The sequence below is a fragment of the Alosa pseudoharengus genome, unplaced genomic scaffold, assembly GCF_046254945.1.
Source record: "Alosa pseudoharengus isolate Yale_2024_CS ecotype anadromous, Long Island Sound unplaced genomic scaffold, YU_APseudo_1.1 YU_APseudo_1.1_scf_12, whole genome shotgun sequence".
In the NCBI taxonomy this organism is placed as follows: domain Eukaryota; kingdom Metazoa; phylum Chordata; class Actinopteri; order Clupeiformes; family Clupeidae; genus Alosa; species Alosa pseudoharengus.
This window is the reverse complement of record NW_027468587.1, coordinates 38,772,846-38,796,319: the sequence shown is the minus strand read 5'-3', so window position 1 is coordinate 38,796,319 and position 23,474 is coordinate 38,772,846. Positions and strand designations below refer to the sequence as shown.

Sequence of the window (23,474 nt, the reverse complement as noted above, 5' to 3'; positions counted from 1 at the left end):
CTTCTCATTACCATGTGAACACAATGATTGGAGGGAGTTATTCATCACTAGGAAGGTGTGAAATTAGTCAGCTAAACATTTCAACGAGGCTACCCTTGCCAACCAACACCAAAACACAAGTCCATTAAACTATTATTTTATCAATGTGCAATGCCAATAGAACATTTGTGCTCAGCTTAATGATCCTTGACCTAAAGTCAGATAAGCATAACTTTGGAATCACTAGTTCAAACGCTGTTCTGGGTTGACAGACAGGGCAGTTAAATCGGCAAATATACTTAATTGAGGTCAAGGCTATCAGCAGTCTTCAAGAGTAGCAGCTTTAGCTCAATTTCGTATAGAGGCTCACTAGACAGAGCTTTCAACACATGCAAGGTCTCAGAGCTACTGAAACCAGTGGCCAGAGTTGGTCTGCTGATTGTGTTGATTTTTTTTTTGCTTAGATTTGTATCTAAACACTGTACCATCTGATTATACCATTGTTGTAATCAACTGGTGGTTTCTTTTTCCCTTCAGGATGTTCGAAGAGCTGGACCTCGAATTAAGCATGTGTGTCGAGCTGCTGCAGTTGCTCTGGGTCAACCACGTGCCATGATACCTGATGATATCCCACGTCTAAGTGCTTTGCCTCTACATGAACGTTCAGGCATTTCCCCCTCACTCATGGCACAAGGTAAACTGCAGTGAAAAAATGGTTCATTCCTCTTATCAGCTACTTCTAAAAAGTAATGGGTTCTTTGCACACACACACACACACACACACACACACACACACACACACACACACACACACACACACACACACACACACACACAAGTTATTGTAATAATATAAGTTGTTATTTCAGTTAGCCTATTAGCTGGTTTGATCCTCATTGAGCTCAATGCAAATCAAACCAGCTAATAGGCTAACTGAAATAACACCCATGCCAATCTCTAGGTATGGTGAAGGGTATGTGATGATGTGGGGCTATTTTAATTCCAAAGACCAAGGTAACTTTATCAGGATGCACAGTATTCTGGATCCATGAAATAACTGGCCTTTAAAAATAAAAATCTGCCTGTCTCTATGGGAATTTAACATAGGGGTGCCAATTAGGGCTGGGATAAACGATTAATTTTTAAACGATTAATCTAGCGATTATTTTTTCGATGCATCGATTAATCTAACGATTCATTTTTTCAGTCCGATTCAATTTCGATTCGATTATCGATTATCTCCCCATTAATTCACTAATAGCAACTTATGTTTATTTACATATCTGAATGAAAAAACATGAATTATTTAACATTGCAATATATGTTTATTGCTCTTAAGATTCCAAAATAAAAGACTGAAGTGCAAGTAACTACAAGTGCAAAGTAATGTATTCTTAGTCAGAGGTAGCATTCAACAAGTTCAGTAGGCTAGTGTATGTCTAATTGAGTGCATTGAGTGCCACACAAAGTGTCATTTTAAGACGTTCGTGTGGGAATCATGTGTGGATGCAATTCATAACGTAGTTCAAATAACAGTTCGTACTTCTCCTTTGGACAAGCACTTTTGAGTCTTGGAAAACACTTCCATTTCCATTGGGATTTTGCAAACAGAGTCAATAAAATGAGCCCTGCATGTGCAAGTAAGCATGCTAAACTTGACATCCAAACAGTTCTAACGTTAGCTTTGAGATAAGGCTACTGCTTGATTGCATACTGTAACTTAACTTCGTTTAGTCTCCTCAATGTACTATGTTGTGATAAGACCTTAGCAGAGTTTACTTTAACTTTAATGCAGCGGTTTTGAACAAATTTGCGCAGCATGGTCACGATGCTAAGCGGATTTAATAGCAATTTAGCCCACTGTGTTCTATGCAGTGCTTCTATGTGGCAACAACAATCCTTCAACAATTGACCGATCCCAAGCCCCGCCCCCTTTTACTATGTCACAATGAGGACTTCGGAGGACCTCGGTCAACCTCGGTCAATTTTGAATTTTCTAGTGTCCATTCTGTATGACAATACGCCGGCTATGCGAATGCTATAATGCTTCTTTTGCGAGTAGCCTAAGTAACTAAATAACTAAAGAGCTCAAAAAGGTTCAAAGATAAGCCTGGGATACTTGTAGAAGTGACATCCGATATCCTGACCTTGTGAAACGTTAACACACATAGGCCTAACTTTGGATAAGCTGCTACTTTTCAGTAAAGAAATCTGAGTGTGTCCGAAAATGTTCCCTTTATTTGTGTTCATAACTACACACAAAAACATAACTAAATCTGGTTTCCACTGTTGAAACGTCAACATAAGCCTACGCAAAACATTATACCTACCTTGCTGGAACTGAACTTGCATTCATACGATTGGAAGACGCGAAAAAGGCTACACCTTTAATCACGTATCGCCTACACACAACAAGAATACTTTCAGCTTTGCTACCTTGCCATGTTTAACTTGGGATAGAAGTTTAGAAGATTAGGGTGCTGCGTCCCCATGTTGAACACGCGTTGTCGCACACTTTCCTGCAAACTTGTCCGACTTAGCAACAGTAACTATGGGACTGACAATGGGAGGAGGGGCTTGGGATCGGTCAATCGTGAATATTTTGTTAAATGCACATGCAGAGGAGGAGCAGCGGGCTCGTTACGAGAGAGAGCGCGGGCGGGGCGAGGAAAGGCTGTGTGAGTAAGTGGCAAGTGCAGCTCAATGAAATTATTTTATCTTATCTTTAATTTAAATAGCAGGCCTACAACATAGAACATCAATGTGTGGTGGCCGGTTTTGATTTCGTGGTGCCCAGCCACAGATTAGTCAACGTATGGAAAACACTGAAGGTGTAAAATTAAAAATATTTAGCAGCACACGTTGCTTGATGAATCGACGCTCATATTTTGCGTCGACGTATTTTTTGCGTCGACGTCATCGATTGCGTCGACGTCATCGATTACGTCGACGCGTTGTCCCAGCCCTAGTGCCAATACTTATAACCCCTGTATTTTAAGGAAGAACATTTATTTATTTATGATACATTATTCATTCACTAAGAAAATTGGTGTCCTTAAAGGTTAGATATTTCCTCATTTTTCACTTAAGGCATTTTATATTCCTCTTTTCAGTCAACTTTAGCATGGGTGCCAATACTTTTGGCCAGCACTGTAGGCTAGCAGCAAATCTTCTCCTACAGTGTGCAGCCTAGTGCACCACATTCTTGCCATAGGAGTTACAGTCAAACACGCTGCACAAGAGCCTTCAGAGGGAAAGGCACGATACAAAACTTTAAATGACACACACTCGTGTTAATACCGCGGCCCATAAACAAACACTTGCGTTCTAATAACACATTTACCATACGGAATAACACTGGCAATCTCAGCACAAATATTACAATATACATAACAAACAATTTGTAGCAATACTTACAGGTCTTCGAACGCACACAATGTAACAATACAAATACAATGTCCAGTCCAACGCAATAATCCACTCTGTGAAGACTATAGCCGTCTCCAATGTATCTGCTCCTTCTCTATTCCCGCCACTGAGCACCCTCAGCGCAAGCATCCCCAGACTCACACTCTGATAGGTTGAACAAGTGTCAGAAGGGGTGCACGCTCTGCGAGCATGACCCAGCGGCGACAACTGGCTGCTTACGTGAACAGCATTGTGGTTGAAACAGCAGTCCTTCGCAACACTTTCCCATTTCAGCCCACTTGTGCTTGCTCGCAAGCTTTGCTCGCTGACGTTTCCTTTTTTGACATTTTCCTTATCTAGCCTACAGCACACATCAACAATAACAATTAAAGTGTTCTTGTTGACTGAAATGGAGGGAAATCTGTGATTTAGTTTGATATTGACATGGCAGCGAGCCACCAAAGTAACAATATTGTGCAAGCTATGGAGTCAAGTGAGGTGGAAAGTTATATTAAATTATTCAGATAGACCTACATATTTGCCACAAAGCCTTGTCATTTTAATTTTTTTGTTCATCTTTTGCCAACCCCAGCAATGCAATAAAAGAGCCACTGGTGGCTCACGAGCCCCAGGTTCCCGACCCATGCCGTAAATCAATGCTCACCAAATATTCACATTTCTACTCATTAGTAATAAATACTTTGATAATGGATGCGGAAATGACTTATTGTGCACCGTACTTATTGTGCACCGGCAGTGGCTTTTTCATTTATTTACATGTCACGGCATACTCTATGCCTGAGGCTAAGATTGTGTTTAACTAGTCTATTGTGTTTAAACTGCGAATTGCCTCCACTTTCGGCAAACTTTGTGTTCCACACAGTTCTTGGGTAGCGACTGCAACATTCGCAGTTCATGGAGTTCGTCTCCTTACAGTACCTCAACCAGCTGAATTCTCACAGCCAGTCTTCCCGAAAATGTTTGGTTCGGGCCTTTTTCGCCACACAAACCTCTGACTCTGAATCATCATCCGACTGACACTAGACTCTGGCACTAGCACACTAACTGCAGGTCAGAAGAATGAGTCAATAGTTTGCTTGCTCATTGTTCAGACGCACGTAGCAGGTTGTGATACCTGTCTTCTTCCCACAGACGTTTACGCACGCTCGATTATCTCTAGGACCCCCATCCACTAGGGGTGTCACAATTCTCCAAATCCTCGATTCGATTTAATTTTCGATTTTTAAGTCACGATTCGATTCGATTTTTGATCTTTTGTTTAATATTACTATTAATGCATTCCTTATATGTTACTTACTCTTTTTTTGGCCTTTTCTGTTTCTGATTCGGTGGGCTTTTATTTTGAAACCGTTTTTTTATTTTGAAACCTTTCCAACCACGAGGTTGTAATGTAAACAGAACAAACATTAGGCTAAACAGAGACGTGAACATAGTGAAATGAAACGACACAGAATGATAATTTGATTCTTTCAGCACACTCCGAAGAGACCCAAGGTTAGAATTCATGGAATATGTGAAGTCAAGTCAATTTTATTTTTATAGCGCATTTAACATGCACAGAGTGCAACACAAAGCGCTCCACAAATCAAGACACATAGTCGCCAGCGTTCCCACGACATCAAGACAAACAAACAAATTTACAAAATAACAATTGACGCACAAGACAAAAGATGCCTGATGGAGCGGCGTAATCGCCAGCGTACCCGCCAGCGTACCCGAGACACCTAATGCTAGACATACAAGACAGACAACAAACAAAAATGAACAAGTAATAAAATAAATAAATAAGAAATTAAAATAAAGAAAAGTCTGTGTTAACTTAGTCCAACTCAGTCCAATGGCAATGACATGGCGCACAGCTGCGTCTTCAGACCAACCCGGAGGATCCAACGTTAACATGGGCCTTCTGTAAATGATGTTAGTAGGCCTACTTATAGACTGCAGTCTAGACATCAATGGAAGCATAGAAGCTAACCGTCTGAAGTCATGGGCGATCCCGCAGATCAGCAACTCAGTGGACCCCCGACAGAGACAGCCTGATGCTCTGAGAGACTGCAGAGTTCCCCAACGTCAACGGTAGTTTTGAGTTAGCAGCAGGCTAGTCTGCTCAATCCAGACTCCAGGCAAGGCAGATGGCAGCTCGCAGGTCAGCAGCAGCTCAGCAGACGCGGCAGATCCCTCGCAGAGTAGGCCCAGGTCCAGCTGATAAATGATAAGTCCTGATAAATCTCTCCAGGGCAAAAGGTAGTTCTAGCGATAGCAAGCTCCCGATGACCAACGCCAACGACATCAGCCGACTTGGAAGCAGTAAAAGGGAATAAGAATAACACGACAATTATCGAAACTAACATAAATGAAGAGAGAATACATTTAACTAGACAAATCAATATAAAAAATGAACATAAAATTACAAACATTACATAAAAATAAACAAAAACATGTTGCCAGACGGAGCGGCGTGTCTCGCCAGCGTCCCCGTAACCTAGCAACTCATGGAAAAATATGTACTTATCAATGTGCATTTTAAGCCTTAAAGTAATTTGTAACTAGATCATCTTTTTACTTGCTAAGTTGAGTAGGCTAAGTTAGTGTTAATTGACGTGAATGAACGACAAAATACTTCCACACAGTGATTTCAGAGTAGCAAGAGGGGCTTTGGTAGGTTGATTTTAACTTGCTGCAGCCTAAAATTAGAGGAGTGTTGACGCCGCAGTTCAGCACGTGCATGTGCGTCTTGGCCAAGGGGGCAGGCGAACGTTCAGAGAGCGTAGACACTATGGCGGATCTGAGGCTAAATAGTAGACCAGTTCCACCTAGCCATCCCATTAAACCCCATTCAATTTGGCGCCACTTTGACATCAAATAAATAAAGTTACAGCTGAAGCGTTTTAAGCCTTTATATATAACTTTAGACAGTAGGAGTATATAACAGTAGCACTTTTAGCTCCAGCTCATTGAATCAGATTAGACCGTTAGCATCTGACTCAGAGAACGGCTGGATGAACTGGGGAAAGGTAAAACTCAATTGTTTAACTTGAAGGGAAGTGGAAAATGAGTGTATTTCTCCAAATGGTGGAATATCCCTTTAAGTGGTTGGCTTGTGGTATGAGCGTTCATTCAATGCATGCATGTCTATGCGAGAGACACTGAAACCAATCGATAACGTTGGTATAGCAAAGCTCCGCTTCAGCCTGTTGGAAGGCCATATAACGACATTTAATAGAAGTTGAGTCTTGCAACTTCCATAAAAACGAAACAGAGACAGGATAATTCACTGTCTTACATTGAATATTGTATAATATTGTATAGTATTTCTCATGCAAGTGTCATGCATAGTAAAGCGGTGTTTTGATGTGCATGATGTACAAGCTTTGACTGCTTCGAAGTGCATGTATAACAAAATAGCATATAGTTGACATAATGATAATCATAATTATAATTTTATGTACCCAGATAAATAGATTTCTGGGCAAATAGCAAATAGTTGACATAATCATAATTATAATTTTATGTACCCAGATAAATAGATTTCTGGGCCCATCCTTAGACTAGGTGGAGGGGGGGGCGGGTGTATCTTGATGTGCCCTATGACCCCAAAGTCTGCCATGATCAGTTTCAAAAAGGCAAACCGATTATTGGGTCATTCCGTGTGAAATCGGATAGAGATTCACAGGCTCTCTGCACTGATAGTTGCACAAATCAATTGAAATCTACCCTATTTAAAAACTAGGCCTTGTCGGTTACATTGCCATTTTCGTCTATAGGCAAAATATTGTTAATTGTTTTTACCTGTGTTTTTTTATATTAAAAAAACGAAACCGTACCTTTATCGTGGCCCAAAAAGCGTGATCTATACCGAAGTGTGGGAACATTGAACTGTTGCATCCCTAGTTGGCAGTGAATGGATTGAACAGTCCCTCCAGGAATTCGCGATGTTGCGTTCGCAACAATTAACGCAAATTCAGCAAATCCTCGTGAATTCTGGGCGACCTTGCAATTTTGTCCAAACACCGCAACTTCGCAACATCGCAAATTTGACCAATCATCATGGTTTCCCCGTGAAATTTCACCTACCACAACAGTCCCTCGTGCAGAATATTAAGTTAGATGCCACACTCACTTCTGCAGACAACAGAGACTGCCCTATGTTCACTCCTCTGCAGTTTTAATGACAATAAATAGAAGGCTAACGTTAATGATCTGCTTTACTTGTGCATCTCTCAACCTGGTGTTGCTAACCTACCTAGGCTATGAAAGTAAGTTAATTAAGGCCTACTTTTACTGACATTTGAGTAGGCTGCTACAGTATGCAACTCATTGGCAAACGTTTACACCTGGAGATGTGTTTTAGCTCGTGTCATGTTTGCTAGCTTGTGGGCTCAGTTGTGTAGTGCTACCAAAATCATAGAAATTAATAACATTGCAAGACATTTACCTCTTCTGTGATCCAAGAATGATTTAATTAGAGTTATTTTTTAACATTTATTTTAACTAATGACATAGAAACATCCCGAATTCCATCCACATATCGTAATGCACTATGCAAAAAGTTATTTCCACTCGTAGCCGAACACATTGAGATGCAAGCCTTTAAATCCACTTAGAAATGTAATTACGCTACTCTCACGTCCTTAAAGTGGCAGGCAGTCAATTAGACGTACACACCACTAATGTAGTAACATTAAAGAAAAGTGTAGTCTAATAGTTTAAATCAATATAAAATTACTAGATACTTAGTTGGCTATTAGTAATTATGCAAGTCATAGAATATGAATTATTACAAATATATTAACTTCATATGAATTACAACATATATGAATGTTTTGAAACATGACATGATGCCATCTTTTTAGGGGGCTGTCCTTTTTGGACAGTTCTACGAAAGGTTATACTGCTTTGTGAATTACCCCAGTCAAAGTATTTACACAAATAAAGTAGGCCTACCTTGATTTTCTGTAACCCTTACTATTTACCTTTACTTATCCTTTTTAATAAGCATCAAGATGATCCGTGTGATTTTCGTCTTACTAACCTTAATTGCCCTCAATTAAAAAATAATAATAAAAAAAAAAAACATTGCAACTACTTTTGCAATTTTCACTTCCTCCCGCAATTTCTTCGCAACAAACAGCTAAAAACACCGCAACTTCCATCGCAATTTTTTAGAAATCAAGCATTTTAGATCGCAACAATCTCAAAAAATCCTCGCGAAATCCTGGAGGGACTGATTGAAAATGAAAATCTATGTCTGAAATCTGTCAAGTCATAAATTATGCTTTCCGAAGTGGGAAATATTTGTTTAACTTCGTTGAACTGTTGGGATTTCAAAATATATTTGACTTTGTTATTGCCCAAATTATAAATTCTAATAACAATGTGTTTGATTTGAGGCTGCAACTTCAATTCAGTTGCATTGTTATATTGGTTTCTTTTGTTCATGTTAATGAGCAATTCACACTCTTGGAATATCCCACTGAAATCATCAATTCGTCTTCTACAGTTTGAGAGGACACTGCTGTGTTGTAGAGGAAAACTGATTACTTTAAAGGATTCACAAAATGAAATCCCATGAAATTACTTTTGTAATGGTATTCTGTTATTTTCTTGTATTAAATCTTAGGTGTAGGATCACTTTCGGATCCAGAGAGCCCCGACTTACCTGAACAAAAGCCCCTCAAATTCCGTCGCCCCTCACGGAACTGCTTTGGGTTACGCTCAAGGAGATGTGGCGAGTGCAAGGGTTGTTTGCATACAGAAGATTGTGGGAAGTGCATGAACTGCCTCGATAAACCTAAATTCGGTGGGCCCAACACCAAAAGGCAGTGCTGTGTGTAAGTATTTGGTAGCTATCCGTAATATTGGTGCGGCAGTCTCATTATTATGACCGCCGCGCAGCGAAGCGGCGGTCATATAGGTTTAGTCAGATTTTTTTTTTTTTTTTTTTTTTTTCGCATGTCCAAATTTCTGTCAATGATTCCCGGGACACTGAAAGACCGGGGTAGACGAAACTTGGTGGGCATGTAACCCCATATGGATAGCATGGAACCATCGTTTTTCGTTTTGATCTGTAGCCCCCCCCGCTGGACTGCACCCCCCGAAAGGAGGGTAGGGCAGACACAGTTTTCTGTGAATATCTCGAGAACCGTAAGGTTTAGGAGGACCATTTTTTTTTTGTATGTTGATCTCAAGGGGCCATGTCAACCCATTCCATAACCACTCATTTCATGTATAGCGCCACCTAGTTAAACACAAAAAAGTAAAAATGAGGTGTTGTAATCGCAGGTATCTGTGACCTAACATAGTCAAAACTGCACGAAATTGGAAGTATAGGATCATTATGACACCCTCTGAATGCACGCCAAGTTTCGTGGAATTCCGTTCATGGGGGGCCACACAATAAATTCATTTATGTTACTATACACCAACTGGCCTGTAGGTGGCCGGAGACAGTTTTCTGGGAATATCTCGAGAACCGTAGGGCCTAGGAGGTCCACCTTTTTTTTGTATGTTGATCTCAAGGGGCCATGTCAACCCATCCCATTACCACTTATTTCATGTATAGCGCCACCTAGTTAAAAATTAAAAAGCAAAAAATTAGGTGTTTTCATCACAATATCTCTGGCTGACATGGTCAAAACTGCACGAAATTGAAAGTGTAGGATCATTATGACACCCTCCGAATGCATGCCAAGTTTTGTGTACTTTCGTTCATGGGGGGCCTTACAATAAAACAATTTATGTGTACATTTAGTGACGTACACCAACAAGGATTCCCGGGACACTGAAAGACCGGGGTACACAAAACTTGGTGGGCATGTACCCCCACATGGATAGCATGGAACTGTCATTTTTCGTTTTGATCTGTAGCCCCCCCGCTGGACTGGACCCCCCGAAAGGAGGGTAGGCCAGACACAGTTCTCTGTGAATATCTTGAGAACTGTAGGGCCTAGGATGACCATTTTTTCCGTATATTTGCCTCCAGGGGTCATGTTAGCCCAGTTCATGTGCACACATGTGCACAAACAGATACACACACACACACATTCACAGTAATCATGACACATACTCACACAGTAGACATATGTACGCTTCCATGCACAGGCACATACGCACACACACACACACACACACACACACACACACACACAAACACACACACACACACACACACACTCTCACACACACACACACACACACACACACATAACATAAACATAACACAAACAATCAAGAATTTCTCATAATTATGAACAGGCAAGATGGAGGTGGGGTTGTATAAAATGAATTTTACATGTGAAATCTATGAACTAATCATGTTTTGGTACTTGTTGTCTAGCAGATACCAGTGAGAATTGAGTGTGGATAATGCAATTTAGTGAGACAGTTAGAATCATATAGGCCTTTCAGCGTGATTTATTTTTGTGGAAAAAATGTGCTGGACTGGGCGGCGGTCATATTTTGTACCGCTCTGCGGTACATCTAGTTTAACATTTGTTTTAAAAGTATGTCTCCTTTCTCATGGAACTACATGTCAGTATAACATAAGGTTTGTAGCTCTCCTCAAAAACACATAAACTATAAATCATTTTCTATGCTTAAAGAATGAAGAGGTGTGACCAGATAGAGGAAAGGAAGGCATTGCGTCTCTCAGGAAAATTACATAAAGGTAAGCCTATTATAGTCCATGATATATTTAGTCAGTTGCAGATTAACATATATTTATGCTAAGGGTGTGCACAGATTGTCGAACACACCTGCAAACTTGTCACCTTTTGGTTACAGTCACCTTTTCTATGTTATCCAGGGTAGTTGAAGTGAATAGGGCTTTGCGGTCACCTTTTTCACTACTCCAGAGTTTGCAGGTCTGTCGCATAATCGGTTAACCACTTGACATATACTACCGTATTTTCCAGACTAAGTATAAGTCGCACCAGTCAAAAAATGTGTCATGAAGAGGAAAAAAACATATATATGAATATATATATATGTTGCACCTGAGTCAGAGGACCAGCCAAACTATGAAAAAAAGTGTGACTTATAGTCGGGAAAATACGGTATTCAAATTTTAATATCCCTAATTCGGCTATTCTAAAAGTCACAGAATTGTGGCAGTTGTGCTACTATGGTAGCATAGCATAGCATAGAAGTCACGCTATCGTGGTAGAAGTTCTGCTACCATGTTACTGCTGATTAAGTTTGACAGTGGTTCTGAGACAGGCTCCATCTTGTGGTATTATTTGGCATTGCAGTGACCACATTTACCTCACTACATTTCCCTCAGGATAAAGTTTCTGTCTGTCATTCTGCCTGATGCCTCTCTTTAAACTTGTTGGCTAGGCACATGCAGTTAACTATTAAATATTGGGCTCATATAGATATTGTGACTATCATTGGCCACTCCTACATAAAACATAACATTTACATTTTGTTTCTTACATCAGTATTACATTTTACAGCAAAACTCTATGCTGTTAATATCACTGGGGATCGATCGTTATGTGGTCAGTTCTAAGAAGGCCTAATGTTACTAGCCAGATGCACATAATATCATTACTATAGACAGATGTATTATGCATCTGACTGGTCATGTGAAATTATAAAAAATGTAAGATTGCATGATAAAACAATATAAATAACAATACAATGTAAATACACTTATTTGATCATGTTTGGTCGAATTGTTGGATTGTTCACCACAATGCTTAAAATAACTTGAAGCTTCAAAGGGCTGTAGTTTTGGAACCATTAGTGATACAGATATACTATTTAAGATGTATGCATAGGTTTGGTCTTTTTCAGATTTTTTTGGAGAGGGTGACCTGTCAGCCACTGAGTGATTTGACACGGAATGACCCATAATAAAAAAGACAGATTCAGAATTTGTATCTCAGTGCAGTTAGCAGAAGGCATCTGAGGCAACAGTTTGGTCTTAAGTCTAGATTTAAAACGGGCTACAGTTGGGGCCTTTTTGATTTTATCCGAAAGTTGGTTCCAGAGATGAACCACATAGCAGCTAAAAGCTGCTTCACCATGATTAGTTCTAACAGCAGGTTTTACTAACAGATTTTTCTGACCTGAGACCTGAGAGGTCAAGGAGGTGTGTACTGCTGAAGCATGTCTGATAGGTATTTAGGTCCTGCTCCATTTACTGGCTTATAAACAAGCAGTAATGCTTAACCCATTCGCGCTGGATGCTGCACGACGCAACATTCTATCTCCCGCCTGTTGCTGCATAGCGCAGCATTGACTCTCCCGCTGGTTGCTGCGTAGCGCAGCATGCTTTTTATTTCATGTTTCTAGGTGTACAGAGGCTTAGATATTAAGGTTTTGGTAGACGTTGACAATTCTTAGTATTTTTTCAGAAAACCCTCAGGAAATAAGGTTATTTAGTCTAGAATGCCATAGGCCATCTATAGGCGTTTTTAGCAGGCATATTAGGAGTAAATGGGTTAAAGTAAATTCTGTGACTTACTGGAAGCCAATGCAGGGACTTAAGAATTGGAGTAACGTGGTCAGTTTTTATGCTGCTGTTCCTTACTGCTGTTTTAATGCTGCTTTCATTTACACTAGTGGGATTGGGTTCTTTAGTCTTTCATACTATGGAAATTAAGTGTCTAGCCCATGATTAAGTTGATTGCTAGGATGAAGGAAGCTGAATAGAATTGTACCATAAGTCCACGTTATGCTGGGTTTAATTTGGGTCGTCTGTACTTTCTCAGCTGTACCACTTAGTTTTTAATGTTTGCCAGTGTCTTGCCAATTTCAATAACAAAACTATTATTCATAGGCCATTTAAAGCGCAAACGTACGAGTCAGAGTGGTGGCCATTCCAGCACTGAGGAAGGAGAGGGTCTAGAAGGCATGGAGGAAGTTGGCGACAGCCCATCAGTGCGTAAACAGCCCAGACGTTGTGTGAGGCCAAGGTCCTACTGTGACTTGCTTGATTATGACTCTGATCTGGACATCACAATCTCCCAGTCCACTCCACCAGCTAAACGCAAGGGACTTGGCATCCGCAGCACTGGTAAATTTAAATTCCTCTTATTTCCAGTTATATTCCCTCCTATTGTGATAATTTTTGTCTGGTTGAAAATTTTGAAAGCAGATGATCATTGTAACAGATGTTTATGTATTTGTTGAATAGATTAATATCTAATTGTATTTCAATATTTTTTACACAAATGTAAAGTTATGGACAGCATCGCTGTTTATATTTCAATGTTTACAAAATAGCCCAAAGCAGGCTATAGTGGTTTCAAATGGTTTACAGCAGACTACAAATTAAATTACTGAACTGTGTATCCAACTACACTAGGCTAATACCATCAGCAAGCGCCGACTTGAGTCGACACTAGGTCTACATGCTTGGGCATTATCAATCCATTTGACAAGGGCAGCTTCCACTACAGAGGTGTTTTCATATTCTGTGGTCCTCATTCATTTTTGCCTTCGGTGCAACTTTTGATTACGCTACCCACTTCTTGACAGTTGTGATTTTAGTAGCCATTGAGCCATATTAGCCATTGGCTAATAGACAATGAAAATCCTGTTGATGAATAATGAAATAAATTTGCAAGCTTGTGCAATGTAGGTACAAATGTCACTCAGAAAATTGCAGCCGAACAAACTGGAGTTGAACATTTATTTGTAACTAGAAATGTAATGCCAGAGGAATTACAATAGTGGATGGAAAGCTGCTGGCTTAATGTTGGTGGGGAGATTCCTGGAAAAAAAACATTGAACCGCTTAATCTTTGAGTTCATACAAACCCTCTTACCGAAAAACCTTGTGTGTCTGGCGTCCTTGAGATATCACACTCAAGGTGGGTTTGACCCTGACATTTGACTTATTTGACATACAAATATTCACACCAAATTGGAAGCATGTAGCCTACGTCAAGCCGTTCTGAAGTTGTGGCACAAGCACGAAAGCTGGCCTTTGGAAAATTTATAGAAAGCCTAATTGTATGCATTGCAATAGGCTACCTGCAAAACGGGGCTTTCAGTTGGTGTTGATGACTGCTTATTCTGCACCCAGATAACAATTAGTCATTGAATATATGTTGCAAATCATTGAATCAACGTCGCACTGCAACATTGATTCTACATCACTTTTGCATTACATTAATACTGAAGCAACGTTGAAATTCTAACTACAGATCAACGGGATTTCAATGGTATTTCCACTAAAATGAACATTGAAACAATGATGAAAGTACAACCATTCTAAAGATCTACGTGATTTCAATGGTATTTCAATTGATATTAAACCTCAGTAAACCACTATTAGCCCAATCTGGCAAAATATTGGGAAATTCATATCCTGCTTTATCTACAGCCAGGATAAATTTGGCTAGGCCTAGGTATGTCTGGTTAAGGCTACACAAGCTTGCATAAATAACCATTGACAACTTGTTATCAGTTAGCAAGTGCATTTATTCACTCTACACGAAATTCACGTGTGCTGTGTTTTTCTGCCATCCATTCACTTTAGCATCCATAGCAGTTGCAGTCAGCCTGATCCTCCAGTAGCAGAGTGAAGTGGCACCTAACAGAAATAGAAGGGGGGGGGGGAGACATTTGTTAGATAAATTTGTTCAACTGAACAACAAACTAACAGCTAAGCCTACAATCAAGTAATTTTATGCGACAACCTACCACTCATACAAACGTAGTTCAAGACGAAGGCTAAGTTTCAGCCAGTGACTGTTTGCCATAGAAGGCTATTACCCTCGTCAGGCCAGCTACTGTGTGAAAGGCAGCTGACAATTTGAGTGTGAAGGCTTAGCACTACCGCCGCCACTGCACACAACCCTAAAAACATTCCCGAGGTCTAGCTAACGTAATATAACTGAATCCTCGGTTATCGCTTAATCAAGTTATGAACTTACTCAACGTAATACCAATATTATCAAACTAACTAGAGTTAAACGTAACATCCTCTCTAGACGTAGCAGCTATGAGTGTGTTGCTAATTGATGGCAGCTAGCACCAGCTTGTTTGCTTACTTGTCTCTTTGAAGTCGTTAAAAACAGACTTCACATAATTGCTCCATTCGAATAGAAAATACAAATTAATTGTAACTTACATTGGGTGTGGTAGGAAAACGTCGTAGTTTCGTTTCGTCGTAGTTTGTTGGACGAAGCAGACACCAAGAATGTAAACTGTCTTGAAGAGAATTGAGCAGTGTGGTTCAAAAGCAATTAATTACAGGATGTGTAGGACCAGTTTAGGGAGCGCCTGATTGTATGCAGGTGGACCCGCACCTGATTACTTTACGACCCTTCTAAATGAGCCTCCTTTGTGATGTCATACAGAGGAAAATACTTTTTTTTTTTTTTTTTTAAGTATAAACTTTTTAAAAAATCTGAAATGATAACTCTTGTCCAACTCTAGACCTACACAACGGTTATTTCAACATGTCTGTATGTTAAGCGGTTCGAGCCACATTAATTACTGAAAAGGTTATAATAATAAGAAGAAGCCAGGAGATTTCAAGATAGTGGATTCCATCCACTATAATAAGAGCGCTAAATAGGCCAAATGTAAGTACAGTATCAGTATTGCATATTTGATTGACAAACTTTGAGTGACATTTTAGAGGAGACTGAGGCTAAAGCATACATCTACAGTAATTATACACAGAAACATAAAATGTATCAAATGCATACAGAATTTAACCTGCATGATGTAAGCATTGTGACCAAGTTAAAATCTTGTCAACATTTTATTAATATAACATGCAAAAATGAGGTGTGGTAGTTGCGCATGATGTTCAAACTTCACCATCAGGAACATAGGAAGTATTGCGTCCTATGTCTAATAATCATGAATTTTAGCACGCACAACAGAGTGCATTTGACAAACACATCACATGTGAGTGCATTATGTAAATGTAAATGTAACGGGTCACTGGACCAAACATGCATAGGCTTTTTGTCGCCGCTTGCAACTATATTTGCCATAGTATCCCAGTAGGTTATCCTGCTCTATAGCCTGAAAGACCTGCTGCAAATGTAATTCACAATCTCCCTGTAGGCTAGTCTGCCTTATAACCCAAGAGCCTTGTTGAATTCATGAGATTGTTTTGTCTTTGTGCTGCATTTGTTTGACCAAAGGATTTTGTGAATGTTCCAGGTAGGCTGTGTGAGTGCTCATTGTAGGCTATGCTGTCTTGTGTGATGAAAGAGGACATTCTGTTCTGGTTTTTCTCCACCTAGCAATATGGGCTCCAGAAAGTCATGTCTCAGAGGTGTTCACGCTGATGTACCCTCTGACATCAGCAAATCTAAATTCATCATAGACAAATGGCAAACACAACAAACAATTTAGTCATTCTATGATTTAGCCGTTAACTGTATTTAATAGTTAATGCTGCCACTATGAAATTACTTATTGGTAGTATGTGGAGTTTTTAGTTTAAAGCATTCAAAAATGACCCAGAAATAGCAGCAGAATGTGAATTAACAACCATTTTGATGTGATGTTTATTTAGCATGCAAAGTGCAAACCAGCAAGAACAGGGCTGCATGCCACTGTATTAAATAAAATACAAATAAAGGAGGAGTGCATTCAACACAAACCAAATCCTACAGAATTTCACATAGATCCTTTTATGCAGTCATTTCAGCACTGAGTATTGATCCCAAGATCAGTAAGGACAATATTGAGTAGCTGCACCAACCAGTGTTTTTCAGACACAGGTTCTTGCAAATGACTAAATTGGTTAGAGACACCATACTGCAGACAACAGGTGTGTTTGTCAGTGCAACTAAATGTAATTTGTTGTCTCTTATTTTTCTAGATGAATTCTTGGGAGATTATTTGGACGATGAAGCTGCACGACATCGCAAGCCAATCTATCATAGAGGATCATCTGGACGGCGTAAAATAGAAAAGGTGATGAAAAAAGGGGGGCCTACTGATTAGGGCTTCGGGCTTGTAACCGGAGGGTTGCCAGTTCGAACCCCAACCAGTAGGAGCTGCTGAAGTGCACCTAACCCCTCACTGCTCCCCGATCGCCGCTGTTGTTGCAGGCAGCTCACTGCGCCGGGATTAGTGTGTGCTTCACCTCACTGTTCACTGTGTGCTGAGTGTGTTTCACTAATTCATGGATTGGGCTAAATGCAGAGACAAAATTTCCCTCACGGGATCAAAAGAGTATACTTATATACTTATACTTTAAAAAATACAGTATCGTGCGTTGACAATGATTGGAGAGAAGTTATTAGGCTCACTTTAAATTATGTTTACTTTAGGGCTGTCAAATGGATTTGCTTCACCTCACTGTGTGTACACTGTGTGCTGTGTGTGTTTCACTAATTCACGGATTGGGATAAATGCAGAGACCAGAGATGCGTAGAATTTCCCTCACGCGATCAAAAGAGTATACTTATACTATATATATATATAAATGGTTAAAAATCGAATGAATTAATCACAACTTTGCTGTGATTAATTGCAATTCATTTCTTTCTTCAAATTAAGCCTTTAAAATCATTTAATTACTGTAGAATCAACAAGGAATTAGCATGCTATTGTTCAATATTTTAACTAAGATTCTGCTCAGAACAAGCAAACACATTTCCAATAAAGCCATTAAGGTTATTGACTTAACTTGAAAAGCATACTTGTGCGCTAAAATAACTGATACTTCTGGTTTAAAAGAAATCTTGGACTTCTGGAATTGATTGATTATTTTGAATAGATCTTAAAAGGTCTTCAATTTATCTTGAATCAACCTGCAATATGCACCGATATTGAAATTCTGGGCCGATACCGGTATTTAAAAAAATTATGATACACCTTTGCTGGCAAAAAAGTATTCAAAGTACATTTCAATTTTTTTCATCAAGAAAATTAGAGAAAGAGAGAGCAGGGCTTAATTCATTTTTCAAAATGGGGGAAATTCCCCCCTTACGTTCTTCATGTAGGGGGGGATTTACACAATTTGGGAGGGGGGGGGGGGGGGGCGGCAGCATCATTAGTAATATTGAATATATTGTAGTGTGATCATTCACACCAATGGCCATCCTAGATTCTGCTTGACTCTCTCCACACACATATACAAACACACACAGAAAATGATGGCTTGTGTCATGTTTCTATTTCATATATTTTGAAATTCATATGAAGTGTATTTAGTTAATAATGTATGGTATTTTATAATCTGCATAATTACTTGTAGCTAAACATATTTAGTAATTTGAATACTTCATATTCATTTTTAAACTATTACACTTAGGAATATCTTTAATGTGGTGTGTAGGTCTGATTGAGTGCACATTGGTGATGTGTAGAGTGCCTGTCACTTTGAGAAATACCTGAGTAATTAGCCTTCAGTCTCACGGTTGTGGACTTGTGAATTAAAAAGTTGTGCATAGTGCATAAGGATATGTGGATGCAATTCATTATGTTTTCTATGTCATTAGATAGAAATAATTGTTTAAAAAACTAACAAGTCAGAGAAAATCTTTCTGGGATCATAGAAGAGATAAGTGTCTTGCAATGTTAGCAAGGATCTCTCTCCAGTTGTAAAAGTTTGTCATGGTTGCGTAGCCTATTTGCATAAGCGCAAAGTGGTTCTCTCTCTGTGTGTGCTATGTTAGATTCAACTCGGTAGTTGATCCATCTGGTCAATAGCCCCGCATTCACGCCACTTCATGATTATTAACGTCATCAGACAGGCTATAAAGTGTATGCAGGAATTTCTCGTATTATGATGGCTAGAGTTGCGGCACTTGAACAAATAATGCGCAATACCCGCAATCCCGCAGTGAAATTTAGGTCCTGGAGAGAGAAGAACTTTGATCTTGCACTCCCTATGGAAAGTTTTCAGATCTGCACTCTTAAGCCTATGGTACGCTCCCGCGTCTGCGTCCCGCGCACGCGGCACTGGTGAGCGTGTGACGAGAATTGCGTCATTTTTACAGCATGCGTCGCGTCTTTGAGTCGACCGAAATTTAAGACCGCGCGTCAAAGTGACGCGTAGACTGCGCATGTGTGAAACGGAACTGCTGTAAACACTCCCCTCCAGTAGGTGGACCACATAGAAGAACAACACTTAAACCTAGAAACAAACCTAGACAGAAGAAGACTTGTTTGGTTACCATAACGACGATGGAGCAGAGAGAGCGCCTGTCCTCAGCTTGCCTGGCTTTGAGTTACGTGAGACACCACGACATGGAGTCAACTTCGACCGATTAAAGCCACAATCCACAGATACATTCTTTAACATTATATTTAACGGTCACTTTACCATCTATGGTGTAGAACCCAAAGTATTTCAAGACACCACATTTTAGATGAGTTGGGGACGTAATTATCTGTCTGCTGGCCGTTCTGTCCGTCACCTTTGATTGTCGAAACAGGGTGGCTGCATGGGCTCATTGTGGCTACTGGCTATTATATTGGCTTAATTTGGTCATGAGCTCTGGATCATATAGCACTGAATGAGATGGCAAACGATAAAATAAAACTAATCGTAGACTGTAGAAATGCGCTACACAGCACTAAAAACCGAATAGTTTATTTATAGTTCGACTACGGATATTTCACGTCATGTTTGAATAAAAAGTGACAGCCCTACTCCCTGCATAGAGAGCTGACATGACTTTGGATTAAATGCATCTTTTAAAAATGAGCGTAGCCTAGCACCTATTACTGAACAATGCTGAAATCAAATCGCGAAACCCAGAGCCATATAAAGGTATCTATCTACAACGCTCAGGCGAAACCCAGTAACACTTGCTGATCGAGATGCATTCTCGCCTGTTCCGTATATAATGCGTTATCAATAGTGATTATAATAATAAAGGGAACCATGCTGTGTTTAGAAAAATGTCTTTACTTTGTATCGCACCAATATTGCTGCCCTCGCAGCACTGAGTCACTTAGCTATGGGCTAAGTAGCCTAATAAGCAAGTAGTCTAAGCTAGTCTCTCAGCTATACCAACAGGTGTGCTGTGTGTGTTCTGGTGGATGATAAATGGAGCGATGCGATGGGCCAGCTTATCAAACTTCACAGCAGACAGGCGAACGTACTCGTGCTTTTTCCTTCATCAGCTCTTCCTTCGTTCAGTGCTCGCACATCCCACGTTCTTCTTTTCTTCAGGCATTTCAGGCTTCTTTGGTGTCCTACTTTCAGGCTCGACGTACCGCCCCCAGTTGGTGGGGCAGAGTATCACAGTTAATCCGTAGTGCGCAGGCGCTAACCTTAAAGATGTAACGCGCATTCAGGACAGCAGAAGTTGGAGTATGCTTCACGTCCACGGCAAAAATGACGCACGTCTTGGACACGCGCAAATGTGACTCACGACCATACCAGAGCCTTTAGAATAGGTTGGCGACGCTTATCAGCGATTTAGTTGTGGCCAGCATATTTGAGAATATCAGCCACTATAGAATATCGGCCGTTTCACAGATGGCCGATGGGAGCAAAAAGGGCCATATTACCGATACCGATAGCCTGCCGATATATCGGTGCATCACTACTCTTGGCAGGCCTTGTTAAACGATGTATGCAGTTGGTTGCATTTTGTCATTTTGGACTAGCCTTATGACTGAAATATGTACTATTGATTTCATGCTTGTCCACATTCCCACTTCTGCAGAGCCCCCTGGAACAGACACCCCCCAGTGTACTGGCAGCTCTTGCAAATGGCTTTGCTCAGTTCGAGAGGGAGCCCTCATCTGAACCCACACATAAGATCAGAGTTGACTTCAAGGTAAATGCTGCAGTCCTTTCAGTTGTTGGTTATCCTTTTTTTCATGCACAAACATTAACCTTTTTAAGTCCATTACTAACATTTTGCATTTCCTATATTCATTTTCTTTGCCTTTCATATTGAGAAATATGCACAAGTGCATGTGCGATATGTAGCCTAGGTCTAGCACATTTCAATGAAGTGCATGAAAAAAATTAAATATCCTCGTCCTTATCCTCATTTTCTTCTTACACTGAACTATGTTCAGGTCATGTGTAACAGTGTAAACACTGTTAAAACAATGTTGTAAAAACAATGTAATTGAATGTCGAAAACGGAGTGCGCCGCATTCATATCTGCGCCAGTGTCCTCAACGCTTTAAAGTGCTATTCAGCCAACTGGGAATTCAGAACTGCGTTGGTGTTTATTTTCTCCATGACTAATGGAGGAGGACAAGGCAAAAGGCTAGGAAGTGTCTAGTAGTTTGAGGACAAGAAACGGTGCATCAAAGGATGAAAACAGTAGCAGCCAAAGGGGATAGTTGATAACAGAAGAAGTGACGGTGTAAAATGAAAAAAAATCTTGCGTCCTTGCAATTAATGCGTTACTAGAGCTGTAACGATACACAATAATCGGTTTGTATCACAATATTTGACCCACGTAACGTTTGATACATACCTCAAATGTTTTTTTTGTGTGTGTGTGGGGGGGGGGGGGGTGTATACAGTGATGGCCAAAAGTGTTGGCACCCATGCTAAAGTTGACTGAAAAGAGGAATATAAAATCATCTTTTGGAAATTGATCTTAATGCCTTGAGGAAATATCTAACCTTTAAGGACACCAATTTTCTTAGTGAATGAATAATGTATCATAAATAAATAAATGTTCTTCCTTAAAATACAGGGGTCATAAGTATTGCCACCCCTATGTTAAATTCCCATAGAGACAGGCAGATTTTTATTTTTAAAGGCCAGTTATTTCATGGATCCAGAATACTGTGCATCCTGATAAAGTTACCTTGGCCTTTGGAATTATCACATACCCTTCACCATCACATACCCTTCACCATACCTAGAGATTGGCATGGTGTTATTTCAGTTAGCCTATTAGCTGGTTTGATTAGCATTGAGCTCAATGAGCATCAAACCAGAAAGTCACCGAAACACAGAGGAACATGAAACTAGGTGGGCATGTAGCAGCCCCACTAGACTTTAACGGAAAATAAGTGTTTAGTCCCCACACACACACACACATAAACACACACACACACACAATGACACACAAACATGCACACATGCAGGCAGGCACGCACATAACCACATGTACACATCCGCGCACACACACACACACACACACACACACACACACACACACACACAAAAGCACACATATGCACAAAAGCAAACACACACATGCACACACTCATTTACATACACAAACTGTAAATCTCCCTCTAGAGTAGCGATGTATTTATATGTTAATCTGCTACATTTTTTTTTTCTTGGGAAAAAGAGGGCAGGTTTTCTTCAAATATGGCATACATACAACTAGGGTTGGGCACCGAAACACGGTTCTAATATGGCACCGGTGCCGACACAAACGGTAGTAACTGCATCGAATAACAACGTGGATTTCGGTGCCTCATTTCGGTGCTTAATTTTTTTTTTTTTTTTTTTTTATACGAGGCTCACTGCATGTCATGCGCCATCTCTAACGTCTTGCTCTGATAGCAACACATCCAGATACAGTTAGCTAACATATGATAAACACTGGATGTATAAACCAGAGGGGTGCACCATAGGCGTGTTTGACAGCTTGCGTGAGCCCAAAGTAGCTTACTTTAAAGTGATATCGCGAGCGCCTGTCAAAATCTAGCAGTGGGCCTAACTACACACAAGCAAAAGGTTATGAAACAACATCAGTAGGCTAGCCTATACATTACACAATATCCCTGCTAATGCGCTAACTGACATTTTTTTGACATGTTATCAGCAAAGTTGTAAGGTGAAAACTTTATTTCACGGTGTGTTAAACAACATAATGGCATGATATTAATCTTTCATGTGCATGAGGCCCATATAGCATCACAATGAATATGAAGATCATGTTAAAAGTTAGCTGGCAAAAACATAAATATGTAGGTTACATACCTGATGTCACTGAGCTGTCAAAGAGGCTACGAAACAATCTCCGTACGTTATCGCTAATTAAACTCAGCTGACTGGTGTTAGCGCATCCATAGTTGCTGTTAAAATGCCTACTAGGCTAGCGCTGGGAATCTAAACACTTCAACACCGACATGTTCAAAACTACTGCGTGTTATGGGTTAAGACATGAAATTTCTTGAAGCATTTGGGAACAC

At 40.1% G+C, this 23,474-nt stretch overlaps 1 protein-coding gene across 3 annotated transcripts in view; it reads left to right on the top strand.

The window, feature by feature from the left end:
- kmt2bb (lysine (K)-specific methyltransferase 2Bb) overlaps positions 1 to 23,474 on the top strand; it is a 96,566-nt gene that overhangs the window by 16,114 nt on the left and 56,978 nt on the right. For all 3 annotated transcript variants that reach the window (XM_076281224.1, XM_076281223.1, XM_076281222.1), the window contains 6 exons: positions 517 to 673; positions 9,029 to 9,239; positions 11,010 to 11,074; positions 13,196 to 13,432; positions 17,212 to 17,306; positions 21,020 to 21,133. In XM_076281224.1, coding sequence (XP_076137339.1) covers positions 517 to 673; positions 9,029 to 9,239; positions 11,010 to 11,074; positions 13,196 to 13,432; positions 17,212 to 17,306; positions 21,020 to 21,133 — 879 coding nt within the window. The remainder of the gene's footprint in view (positions 1 to 516; positions 674 to 9,028; positions 9,240 to 11,009; positions 11,075 to 13,195; positions 13,433 to 17,211; positions 17,307 to 21,019; positions 21,134 to 23,474) is intronic.